We start from the raw sequence: 11,561 nt of genomic DNA, 5'->3' as shown, positions 1-11,561 counted from the left end.
TTACATATTGGGTACTGACTACTGGGTAGTATGCAAAAAAAACAGGTATTCATATAGTATATATATATAGTCAAAGAGACTGCCGATAGAAGTGAAAACTTGAAACTGTTAAATATATTTGTTCAATTCCATATCTATTGGCTACCACATCTATCTACATATAGTATATATAATATGTAGATAGATGTGTTAGAATATAGTATTGCAAATATATATTAATAATATAATTCTATTCCATTTTATTATATAGCTTTTTATTCATCAAAACAGAGTATGTCGCTAACTCCGTACAAAATATCACGATTATTTTCATTAAATAATACTTAACATAACTTATATTATTTGTATATATTGTTAGTATTTAGATAAATTTAAATTATTTGTAGTTTCAACGATTTAATTATAACATTAGCATGTCGGTGACGCCAAAGCCCAGAGTCCATTCTGATCCAAACTGTGCACTGTGCCTCGGCACCTTTATGTGCCGCGAAATTCTAAAAGTGTGCCGCAAAATTTTAGTCATGATTATGTTAATATTATTTATTAAATAATATGTTTTAAAAAGAAAAATTCTTTTAAATGGAATAGATATATAAATTCAAAAAATTTGATTAGATTCTTAATCTATTTTACGCAGTGTGTATAGGTAATTAAATAATTTTTAAACTTGTATTTTTCTTTGTTTGCCGCCAAATTTTGAAATCGCTTAAAGTGTGGCGCAACAAAAAAAGGTTGAGAATCACTGCTCTACAATGAACCAATGCAACGCACCAAAAGTAATTTTCACTTCAAAAAATAGTACATTTAGAAATTAAGGGTGACTTTTTTCGGACTCGATCTTTTACCTAAAATATAAAATTTTCTTCTTTAAAATATTGAAACAAACATTAATAGATTATATCAGATGGTACTTACGTGTATTTAGCAAACAAAATGAACTCAATGTATTAATTTTCTATTGTCTTATGTAATTTGAAAGATATCAAAAATCGTATGTTTTGAATACGGTTTCGAATATCTAATCGTACATCGTATCAACTCAAAAAGGTCGTATGAATACGTATTGGTAACACTACTGCAGCCGTAAGGCTAAGAAGGAGTATTTTTGTGTATCCTTTAAAATGTGTTCTTTAAAATGCATAAAATTTAGATACATTTTTTTGCTGTAGCTATAGTTGAAATTTAAATGAACGATGCGACAAAAGAAGTTAGACATTATTTTATATTATTAAACACTATTTGATATTATTCTGTTAATTTAATTTATAAATCACATTTAATAAACGTATTCATGTAAATTTCAAGTAATACCATCCACTCCAGCTACAATAGCCCTATTCTAGTATTCTGACAATTCATAGAACTCTTACTTTATAAATTTATTTTTAAATTACTTTTTAAATAAGCCCCTATTTATATGAAGACCCATATACGTACTTCTCCTTCTGCTATACTCCAATAAATGGGTTGTATAATAATATATATTGTATAATAATTGAGTATTTAATATAACGAGTACATAACCTCTACGGTTGGCAACACAGTGATAAACGCCATTTTAATTAAACAAACTTAACAGAAAAAATTGCAATCTTTCAATACATAAAACGTTACTTGGTCGTAGATTATACATTTTTTTAGTCAACGTCTGTTTAAAATTAAAATCACAAATTAATATTGCTTCAAACGTTTAAACTTTCGAAAAAAAAACTTCAGGTAAACTATTTTTTATAAGCTGTTGACAAAAGATTCCATTGTAAATATTTTTTAACAAAAGCATGTGTTTGTGTAATGTCGATTAACTCTTTCGATTCCATAATCACACAGATATTGTTTGTTATTTTGTACCCTTCATTTAATAAATAAAGTAGAAAATACTTTTTGACACAATTCTGTGTCTGTTAATAACAATTGATTGAAAATTGTATGTACATATAATTTAAAAAATGTACCGCAATATTTGGAAAAGTTAACGTTGATACCAATTACATCAAAAAAAAATCTTTCAGATCTTACAATGAGTGACTCTCCAGACCAGAACGATCCTCCTAAAGATGTAAGATATGAATTTCTTTTCACTATTACACGAAAATTCATTAGTATTAAACCCTTTTTTAATTGCTTATTTCATATTGTATATTATTGAACTGTGTGGAAGGAATCTTTTACCATTCTTGAATTTGGACCAGAGTAAAAAAATATTGAAATACCTTCCTTAATAACAGTAAAGTTAATTATGAAATAACTTAAATAATTTGGTAATTTTTTAGTCTATACATTTTTTAAATTAAACATGGAATTAGATAATCTTTAGGAAATGCACAATTGCAGTGTTTCCCTTAGAATTAAGTAAAAGAAATTTCTAGCTTAAAGATTTTAAATAGTCTCAAGCCATCTGGAACGCTTCTATGTGATCATGATCTAATGTAAATAGAAAATAGTCAAAATTTTGTAATAAACCTGTATTATTATCAGCAAGTAAGTTAACTTTATTTGAATCGATAACTCTTTCGACAATTGAACATAAGAGAATTGAGCTTTAAATCTAAAATAAGCTTGGCAGTGGAAGTTTTAAAAGTGAAGCGGTAGTATTTACACTAAGATCTTTTTTGTTTAGTATTAGCTTTATTTTTTTCTATTTAAACATTGAGTAGAGAAATATGTCACATTTGTTTACAAATTCATTATTTACATAACAATGTTTTCTTTTTTCCTTTCCTGTATTTATTTTTTAATCTAAGGAGGGATGAAAGTGAAACAACAACAAAAACAGTTGAATGCATATTCAATACAGAAAATATGATAATTAAAACATCTAAATTTGGTGAGATTATTTATCACTTTGTTGTTTTGGTTAAAAGATAAATTAGAACCAGGTATTCTTTCTATTTTAGATTTATTTTAAATAATTTAATAAAAAATTTCAGTAAAAATGTTTAGAGGTTAGTTGAAGTTTTATGATTGTTGTGTTAGCTTATATAAAAGAAGAAATAAATATTATAAAAAGAATATAGTATGAGGCAATGTAATGATAAAACAATATTTTTGGAATATCTTAAACAATATTCCAAATCTTTCAAAGTGTGTGCTAAGTCAATATCTATATAGATCAGGAATAAAATCTTAAACTCTTGTATTTTAAAATTAGGCATTCCATTGTTATATTATTTTTATAGTATTGGTGTGCTTGTTGATTTAAATACAATATGTATATTTTTTTAGCCAATGGAGTTAGAAAAATTGGAAGAAGCAAAACTCAAAGCTAAGTTTCCAAATGCTATGCTTGGCCGAGGTCCCGGAGGACATTCAGCATTTCTACAGAAAAGGCTAGCTAAAGGAGTAAGTGAATAAGATTCTAACTGTAATTTGTACATATTTAAAAAATGTGCTTTATTTATTAATGATACAATTTAAGAATATTCCCATATATTAATGTAACATTTATTGAGAGATTATTTCAAATATTCAAATCAGGTATTTTGTGCAAGATGTAAAAATTTTCAATATCTGTAGCATATTAGTACATTGGGAGCTAATTCTCATTATTTGAAAAGATAATTGAGAGTTCTAATGGATTTTCCAATCTAAAATGATATCTAAAAATACTGTTGTATTTGTTTTAGTAATGCTTATGGTTAGTTAGTGGCTTATAATTATTTTACTTTACTTTGTAATTTTCTTTTACTCTTTGTTAATTAACTTTACATTGCTCATTTTGTGTGGTTTTAACCATATGGGGAAAATTTTATAACAGTAATAAATGCATTGCATTTGTCATAAATAACTTTTATTTTTTGTCAAACAACTTTATGTATTCCTATTTTTAAATTTTTATCTATATCCAGAAGACATTTTTTTATATAAATGAGAACTTCGTAATAATTAGGACAGAATTAAATATTTATTAAGATGTTACACAAAATACCCTATTATATCATGTATATATGTATGTAATGCCGTTGATGTTGCCCCTGATTTCTATCCGGCTGTATTAAATTATGAGAGGGCAAGGCAGGCAAGGGCATAAAGCAACAATTTACGCTTGCGCTCTATAAGATCTCATGCGCAGTTGACAAGACTAGAGAATTGGTCAAGAAGGCTTCAACAGAAAACAGAAACATTTAACGAAAAAACACACAATTGTACAAAGAGTGCAGTTTTGTTGTGTATGAAAGGTACTTAAATTAAATTATTAATAATTTATTATATATATTCTTTTTATTTGCAGCAAAAGTTCTTTGATTCTGGAGATTACCAAATGGCGAAACAACGGCCAGGTAATCTGTCAGCACCATTCAAAGCACCAGCCGCTCCCGCTAAACTGCCTACAGGTGATGCGATCCCGACTCCCGACACCGTCCCTCTGCGAAAGACTTCAATCATACAACCGAAGTTCCAGGCGCCGAGCCAGACTTCCTAGCCTTGCCACCGCCCATAGGCGATAAGCCATAATAGAGGCCTCGTAAAACAGCGCAGAACGAAAGTACCATTATCTTTTTAAGTTTGCATTCCAGTACTATTTTATCATCATGCAATATAAGGCCATGCTGTTTTACAAGGCCTTACTTTAGTTTTCATTTGCTTGTGCATTGCACCATGCCGTAGCTTATATTTTGTGTATGTTTTATGAATATTTTGTGTTCAGGAGTAAATTTTTAGTCTTAGTGTTCCTTCATAAATAAACAGCACTGATTTGAATGCCATTCATAATATCTTATCCATCGTTTTTAAATAATAACTATACTTTTTTAAGAAAAAAAAATGTTATATTTATGTAAAACTATTAGGTATGAATGAGAGTGATTGTGCATTGCTTGTCATCACATCTGCTCCTCCAGTTTTCATAACCTTGTTTATGATTTGCAAAAGCAAATTTATTGTTTAAGCAAATAGTTGGTAATTTGCCTATCTTACTTTCTAATATAAAAATATAAATATTATGATTGAATTATCAATAAAGAAATGTTAATTCTTATAGCATTAAAACATATAGGCATCAATGTTGCCTAAAACAAATGGTCAACCATTTCAATTAATGCAACATTGTAAACATACTGATAAACAGAAAAACATGTGTAATCTGTTCCTTAGCTAGTGAGATAGACAAATAAAATTATATTATTAACAGCTTTCAGCTAAGCCTTATTAAGGTTTATGTAATTGTTAAATTAATATATAGCATCCATGTATAATAAACAACATCATATCATTTTTTCATGAAGCATTGTATTCAATTAATAGTATATAATATAGTTTAGAAGAACAAGAACAAAAATTCAGATAATATTCTTAAAAGTGAAACTACTGTAAATACTGTATTTTGGATATATATAATTATTGTAGCTTTTTTTTTAAAGAATTATTATCTTGATCATGTTACTGTCACTAGCAGTAGTTTAGGGGTTATTATACTAACATTAAAATAATTGTTTTAACTTGGTTTATGTAGAAACAAAAAAAAATACAAGATTATGGATTGTTAATTTTATTCACTATATAAATTACAAACAACAACAAAAATGATGTCTATGTACATTAGCATGTATCTTTTAAATTTCTTGCACATTCATTGATATACTGTACAAACTACAAACCATGAGTTGTTTGACATTAGTGTATAAAACTGAAAGGGAATGTTGATAGATAGTCATAGTTGTGCAAATATAATAAAACTTGGTTATAAAACTAAGTACGATTTATTTATTTTTTATCCTTAAATCGCTTTCAACCGTTCAAACTCATTGACCCTTGCGTTAATTAGTTTCTACAAATACTAAGGGCTAGTGTTTTAGAGATTTCAGTGCAGCATTACAATTTTTTTATATACAGGAGTAATATATGCCTTCCTAGTCCTCAAATACCTCATACTTATTACTTTTGTAAAACTATGTAAAAAATATATTTTAATACTTCAATCGCAATATAAAATTATCTCATATATGTTATTGAATTAATAAACAAAGAGATTAATTAAATGGCACATCATCAACAAGAGATTCCAAACCTTTAACAGTTTAACTTTTTCAACATGGCCTATATTTTCTCGTCCTTTTAGGATTCTTCATAACCATTAGATTTGACTGCTCTCTGAAAATTTAATAACATAAAGAAGTAAGTTAATATATGAAATAGCTTTTATACTAATAATATATATATATAGTTTTACATTTCTTTTTTATAAATAATTCAGGAAGATGAGTTGGGGAGACAATGAAAAAAAAGGTTAATTTTTTTAATTTGCCATGCTGTCTGAAGATTGCTTGACAGTCTGCTTATTTCATCACGTTTTTTTTTACATTGAAATGTTTTAAGACTTTATTTTTCAGTTGGACAGTCTTTGTTAATAAATCTAACCATTGTGTTTTAAATGCTGTAATCTTTTAGAAGTACATTACGCTGCGGTGGTTATGTGTAAGTGTCAGAAAGACAATCGAATAGACAAATTATTCACTCTATTATATTTTTAATACCTTTAGAATATAATCCTCAAAGCTCGATTCCATAAGTCCTATTCAAACGAATGCTGGTACACTAGGAAGCAATAATAGGCAGTAATCTAGGTGCGAGTACCAGGGTTCCAGTGCACGTAGTCGGGCGTGGCGGCGGCGCGGTACTCGCGCACGAGCTCGTCCACGACGCTGCGAGACTCGTCGAACTCCTCGAGCGACTCCTGGAACATGGGCTCCTTGCGGAACACTTCCAGGAAAGCCTCGCGCTTGCGCAGCTTGTCAAATTGTTGCAGGCACCGGTCGAAGAGCTACGAGCGGACGGAATTATTATACGACTGTTTTAATGTGTTTAAAACGACTTTTTGCATATTTTACATTATTTGATTTTTCAAAACGTATACTCTATATATGGCTACAGGCAGTTGAGCGGGCATTACCGAGGAGATGTTGGTGTGGTTGGCGAGCAGCAGGCCGGACACCTTGTGCGAGGCGTGCACATAGGGGGAGCGCCGAGACAGCGCCACCTGGATGGAGGCGGGTCCCCACGGGATGAATGAGGCCAGCTTGCGCTCGCGGATGCGCTGCAGCGACTTGTGCACTTGCGAGGGGTCCACCTCACCCTACACATGTTTGGGAATTTAAATTTATTATTTTGGTTCTGAATTCTATAGAAATTTATAGAAACTTTTGTACCGAGGTGTACTTTGATATAGTATTATAGGTAATCAAATTATTAAAATATATCGATAGCCCTAGACACCTTGCTGGTTTATAGAAATGTAAGAGAAGTTCATAATTAAAACTTATACATTCAGTCAAAATTCTAAAGAAAAAAATTGTTTCGTTATACAAAGTGCTTGGACTGTGATAGAACAATAAATGTTTCCTATCTAATCAGTTTGTACTTATACCTAAGTATTAAAAATATCACGTTCTTTACCTGAATAATATTAAGGATAGATATGTAGCAATGTTGATTTGCTCGGTCGGGACTGAGAGACACCATCATATTCTTCGGCTGCAGTAACCTTTGCATCACGTCTAATACTGTAGTCTTTCTTATCTTAGGTGCCTGTAGACAATTTTTTGTTAATTAATTTAAATTTAAAAAATTAATAGTTCCAGTTTAAGTTGGGATGTTAACAAACAATATAAAAAGATACTGTCCAAGACATATGAAACATACTATCTTTGTATGACATGTGATCTTTGTTTATACGCTCATTGATCCAGCAGCCAGCTTGGCTAATTAAAGACATTGTTTCATTTTGTTACGAAATTCTCTGTAACAACCCACAGGTAGAAAGTTCGCATCTCTTTCCGGTGTTGTAGTGCTATCTATTGTTGTATGAGTGTAGTACCCACCGCGCTCAGCTCGTGGTCTGCGGAGAGCGGCGTGTATCCCGTCATGAGGAAGTGCAGTCGCGGGGTGGGAATGAGCGGCGCCACCAGGCTGATGAGGTCGTTGTTCATGTACGACGGGTACCTGCGACGCGCATCGACAAGGGTTAATTTTTAGGAACAACAGTACAGGACAACCGACGTTATAAATTGCCTTTTTGGAGCATTCATCAATGAATGCATTTATTTAAGCTTTTCTATTATTTTTTAATCATATATTAAATCTTAAGTAGTTTATTTACTCCATATAAATTCGTTAGTTTGTTATGTCTTATACGTTTTGAGGCTGCAGCCGATGGCGAAAGTCAGACACGGAAATTCACGTATCGGCTAATTTTTATTTAGTTTTGCTTGTTTATTACGCTTTAACGTCTTAGCTAATCCATCGATAAATCGCATACATGTGGATATAGAGAATGATAGTATATGTTGGTATTCAGTACTTATGTGAAATCTCCGTAAATGATTCTATAAATAAAATACATATCGAGTTACCTGAGCGTGGCGGTGCTTGCACTCATTATAGTCGAGACAAGTGTATTGATCTGCGCAAACGACGGGTTCTGTATATGAAGACGGTCACTGGCGATGCGGTTGAGTGCAGTATTGTCTAACACCATCACGCAGTCTGCGCTCTCGGTCAGCCGCTTGAGAGTCAGCAGAGAATTGTAGGGCTGGACCACCACATCACTGGAACAATATAATATATCAAGCTTGAATTATTAATGGCCTTGAATATAACGTCGATAATAATTTAGTCTTGGTTGGTTGTTAGTTGGATGGATCTTTTAACATCTGAACTATATGGTACAGTGAGTTTGTTAAATGACTATTCGAAAAGTATTAGTAAGAAAAACCACCAGTAAAAAAACAATTAATGTTCTAATGGCTAAAATGGAATCGTTATCCCTTATTGATTAACAGATAATACAAGCAGTTCGATTCAAGTTAAAAAAAAAAGATAAATCATTACTTATAAGTTCGAACTATGATACAACCAGCACAGTGACCGTTGTTGTATGTTTATGTTCAATTATCAACCTTTAAATTGTCACTACTGTTGTTTTCGAATTTTCTGTCACTATCATCTGGTCTATAATCAAAAAATTTGCACACATGCTTTCCTTACCATATTATTTTGTGCAGACCTTTTCTTACCATATTAGATTGTGATTATATAGATTGTAATAACAAGATAATACATTTATAATATTTTCATACCTTATCTCATCGAGATTTGGAAAGACACTGTAGGTTTGCACAAGTTTTTTAGGAAATCTATCCGAGAGATGTTCAAGGATATAAGAACCCATACCGGAGCCTGTACCACCCGCTATGGAGTGACACAGCACAAATCCCTTAAAATAAAATAAAAATAGCATTGTACATCCATAATAATCAATTATTTTACTAAAAAACTTTTCTCAAATCAGAAAAATAATTTCTGTTGGTGATCATTTTTTAATATGAACACAGGCTTCTTATTGTCCATTACATGCATAACTTATTTAAAATAAACACAAACAAAATAAAATACTAATTTTTTTTTCTAAATTTTATCAACTATGTTACTTTCTAATTATTAATAATTGTTTTATTTTATAATGACCTATTTTAACAATTCGCCATAATTACTAACAACTTTTCAAGTTAAGTGCAAAGCAATATACAAACTATATAATGCTAGCTTTAGTAATATAGATAGAAATACATATGAGAAATGTAAAAACAATATGAGAGAATATCAAATTTATTAATAGTTTTGTTACTCACCTCTAAATTGTCACTACCATCAGCTTCTCTATTAATAATATCAAACACTTCTTCATTAAGTTTTTCACCTTGTGCAAAACCAGAAGCCCAATTGTTTCCCGCTCCTCCACCATGCTTTGATAAATATACATTCTCAGGGTTATACAACTATAACAGATACAAAGATACAATTTAAAAACATGCACAATTAATATAAGTTATTTAGTTATTGAAAGAGTAACCACTTAATTTTGGCTTTTTTGCCAATAATTTTTGGTAGTTTTTTAGAAATTCTTTTTTAAAAGCACCTACTTAATTAAACTACATTTGGATTTCATATGTGATCATAAAATAAGTCTAAAAAGGGAAAAATTCAAGTATGTATACTAACTAACTAAACATCTAGTGCTATGCCAACCATAAAAATCATATAAACTTTATTTTTCTGATACTTGAATAAATATTATATTTTCTTTTTTCAAACCATAAACAAGACCTGTACAATCTTATCAACCAAATATTACCATGGCATTATTGCTCTCAAACCATGTGTTAGCTTGACTTGTAAAGTAAATCATGATTAGACACTGCTATGCTCCTCATAAATATTCACAATCACAAATAAAAATAAAAATTATATTCCTACAACAGTTCTACAGTATCCTTTAATTTTCTTTACCGTAATAATTAAAGTACTAATTTAAGTTCTCAATTGATAGTAGTAGGTATATTAACTCAAAGAAGTTTAACCAGATGAGCTGTTGGTTAAAATTAAACAGCATTAATTTTCACTTCAATTTATAAAACAAAGTATAAATACCTTTGCATAAGGAGAGTTCATAATTGTATGTATCACTCGAGGTTCTAAATCCAAGAGAACGGCTCTCGGGATGTAATGATCATCGTCTGCTTGGTAAAAAAATACATCTTTACGATCAGATCCTGCTGAAGCAAACTCTTCCAATATCCCTTCTGGAGATATTCCATGTTCTATACACAATTGCTTCCAAAATTCAAAACCAACTGCAATTTAAATATTGTTTGATTTATAATTAATATCAATATTTTCGATGTGAAGATTTGATTAAATTATCGAATACTTACTTTGATTACCGCATTGGCCGAGTTGGAGTGTTATCATTTCACTTGGCATTTTAAGTGTTAACTCAAGATTTCAGTCACAATCCAAAAAATAAATAATATATGAACGTTTTTACGTATGTTCTATGAAAACAATGGTTTAAGCTAGAGCAATATTATATCACCGCTGTTTTATCAACATAAATAGAATACATCTACTTTATATTATAGTTTTTATACCTTTTATAGAACCATATTTCAAAAAACTGTTGTAAAAGAGAGTAAACTAGAATCTTTAGGTTTTAAATACAAAGAATTAAGCAACTATTATTTTATATTTACTAACGTTTTTTTAACAATAACTGACACTTGACAGCCACAGATTAATGATAGCAAATTTGTGATATTGACAATCTATGTGTCACAGGCACGCGAGTCGCGAGGCATATGCAGGATGTAGGCTACACATAAAAAATAAACTTATTATTAATGTAGTGAATAATTAGGTATTTCTTTTGTTTACAGCTTGCGAGAGTCTTATATATACTCTTTAACTGAAATAGAAACATCATTAAAATTTGATTACTGGTCATGGCCATGTGTATTCCACCAACCTTCATTGAAGCAGCATGGTGGAATAAGCTCCATACCTTCTCCTCAAAAAGGGAGAGGAGGCCTTAGCCCAGTAGTTGGATAGTCACAGGCTGTTATTACACTAAATGGCCATTTGAAATTTACTATCCGGCCAGTATTTTGAAACACATTGATGTTTTACGACTGTAACTATTATTGTAAAGAATTTCAGTATCTCCAAAGGGTGCAAAAAAGCACTCAAAACAAAAAGCATTTTTTTTCTACTATCAATTCAGTATTTTTTTA

At 30.4% G+C, this 11,561-nt stretch overlaps 2 protein-coding genes across 2 annotated transcripts; one reads left to right on the top strand and one right to left on the bottom strand.

Annotated features, from left to right (window-relative positions):
• The first annotated feature begins 1,553 nt into the window (after nt 1-1,553).
• Nucleotides 1,554-5,689, top strand: LOC126768439 (alpha-endosulfine). Its single transcript, XM_050486496.1, has 4 exons — nt 1,554-1,716; nt 2,010-2,056; nt 3,223-3,339; nt 4,229-5,689. Exons 2-4 carry the CDS (start codon nt 2,018-2,020, stop codon nt 4,418-4,420), a joined length of 348 nt encoding a protein of 115 aa, XP_050342453.1. The 5' UTR covers nt 1,554-1,716; nt 2,010-2,017; the 3' UTR covers nt 4,421-5,689.
• On the bottom strand, nt 5,683-11,000 carry LOC126768432 (tubulin gamma-2 chain). Its single transcript, XM_050486483.1, has 10 exons — nt 10,707-11,000; nt 10,423-10,625; nt 9,624-9,770; nt 9,072-9,208; nt 8,346-8,540; nt 7,815-7,935; nt 7,390-7,521; nt 6,887-7,069; nt 6,571-6,757; nt 5,683-6,087 (listed from the first exon to the last, which is right to left on the bottom strand). Exons 1-10 carry the CDS (start codon nt 10,753-10,755, stop codon nt 6,071-6,073), a joined length of 1,371 nt encoding a protein of 456 aa, XP_050342440.1. The 5' UTR covers nt 10,756-11,000; the 3' UTR covers nt 5,683-6,070.
• Between the last annotated feature and the right edge of the window lie 561 nt (nt 11,001-11,561).

The sequence above is a fragment of the Nymphalis io genome, chromosome 1, assembly GCF_905147045.1.
Source record: "Nymphalis io chromosome 1, ilAglIoxx1.1, whole genome shotgun sequence".
In the NCBI taxonomy this organism is placed as follows: Eukaryota; Metazoa; Arthropoda; class Insecta; order Lepidoptera; family Nymphalidae; genus Nymphalis; species Nymphalis io.
Note: the sequence above shows the minus strand (reverse complement) of the source record. Positions and strands in the feature narration are given on the sequence as shown.